Source organism: Chaetura pelagica, unplaced genomic scaffold (assembly GCF_000747805.2).
Source record: "Chaetura pelagica isolate M959 unplaced genomic scaffold, ChaPel_1.0 scaffold53, whole genome shotgun sequence".
Lineage (NCBI taxonomy): Eukaryota > Metazoa > Chordata > Aves > Apodiformes > Apodidae > Chaetura > Chaetura pelagica.
In genome coordinates this window covers 3,940,893-3,942,474 of record NW_009952880.1, presented here as the reverse complement: position 1 = coordinate 3,942,474, position 1,582 = coordinate 3,940,893, and the positions used below count along the sequence as shown (strand labels likewise).

General features: G+C 47.9%; 1 protein-coding gene across 1 annotated transcript in view; it reads right to left on the bottom strand.

The window, feature by feature from the left end:
• Positions 1 to 1,582, bottom strand: part of NOV (nephroblastoma overexpressed) — a 9,479-nt gene that overhangs the window by 3,466 nt on the left and 4,431 nt on the right. Inside the window, exon 2 of the mRNA XM_009995370.1 lies at positions 1,151 to 1,405. Coding sequence (XP_009993672.1) covers positions 1,151 to 1,405 — 255 coding nt within the window. The remainder of the gene's footprint in view (positions 1 to 1,150; positions 1,406 to 1,582) is intronic.

Here is a 1,582-nt window from a genome sequence, read left to right as displayed (position 1 = left end):
GAGGCAACACCACTGAGCTGTCAGCCACAGCTCTTGCATTTAAGCTTCTCTGCAACATTTTCACCTTTTGCATTGTAAAACTCAAAAAAAAAAGTGGCCTCCCAAGAGGCACAGCCAGTGCTTAGAAGAATTGTAGATAATCCATCTGAGGGCAATTTACAGATTAGCCTGTCACTGTCAAACAAATCAAAGAAAAGGAAAAATAGGAGAAAGCTGGCAAGCTTCTTGTTTATGCCTTATGTGCCTTACAGCAGACACTTCATAGCACTCCGACAAATGATTAGAGCTTTTCTTCCTGGATCCCTCATTACTTGTTTTTCAAATGGATTAGCTGAGGTTTCAGCATAACTAACTGCTTAAGACCACAAAGAGCAGTGACTGGAAGAGAATGCAGTGTCCTCAACTCTCAGTAAAAGTAGCTTATGAAAATTCATGTTGAACTAATAGTCTAATTTAAAGGGGATGGACATAATTCAGTAAGAAAATGGGGGGGAGAGAACATTATGTGGCTTTATTTTTTTCAATTACCAAAGCAGTTGATGAGTTCTGCATTCTGGAATGGGATTTATTTATTTTTTTTCATATCCACTCACTGTGTTTATAACCAACCACTGCTTCTCCAAGTACTTTGCAATGCTTTTTAGGCCAACAATAATGATGAGAGCTCTAGCACAGACAGGCAGGAATTTGTTGGCATTTTAGCTACCACCCTGACCACTTATAATAGCTGGGGAATTTGAGGGGAAAAAATCTCATGTAGACTAAGCTGTTAGAACAGTATTTATGATGCAACATATTCTTGCAGAGCAACTAGCAAGACTGCAGCTTTGATCGGGGGGTGGAAATAATGTCTGGAGGATTATGAGCTTGCCCCTGTTTTGTTCCAGTCACTGAACTGCCCTGTACCAGATAAACAGCAATTTCAGAATTGGAAACTAATGCAAATTAACTACCTTTTAAAACTGCTATGCACATTCTCTTGCCTATCGAGCTCTGCCTTTATTCATGACCACCTGTACACTTAGTAGAGACTCTCTAGGGTCAATAGCAAAGAACAGAAAAGACAAAGCAATGTGTCTTAGATCTGGCAACCCCATGGATATCACCTCCTCCTCACAATGACTGTGATAATTAGCTTTCGTTTCCTCACCGGCCATAGCAAAACCTCCCAAAATGACTTCATCCTTCGGGTCACAGATCCACTTCTCACAGCACTCTCCAGGGACTTCGACTTTCCTGGGGAAAGGGCAGTCGGGGCCGGGGAGCAGCAGGTCCAGGTTGCAGCGGGGCAGGCAGCCGATCTGCCCGTCGCGGCAGGTGCACTGGTACTTGCAGCTGGGCTGGAAGGTTTCCCCGTGGCGATAAATCATCCCATCGAAGACGCAGGTGTCTCCCTCCAGCACTGCTGAGAAAAGCCAATGAGTGTCCCGGAGGCAGAGGCCGCCGGGCGCCCTCCCCGTGCCTCCCACGGCGCGGGGCCGCGTTCCCGCCCCGTCCCGCAGCGGGACGTGCTTCACACCCTCCGCAGCTGCGGGAGCCTCCGCGCCCCGCGGGGCGGGCGGGGCGGCCCCCCCCCCCCGCG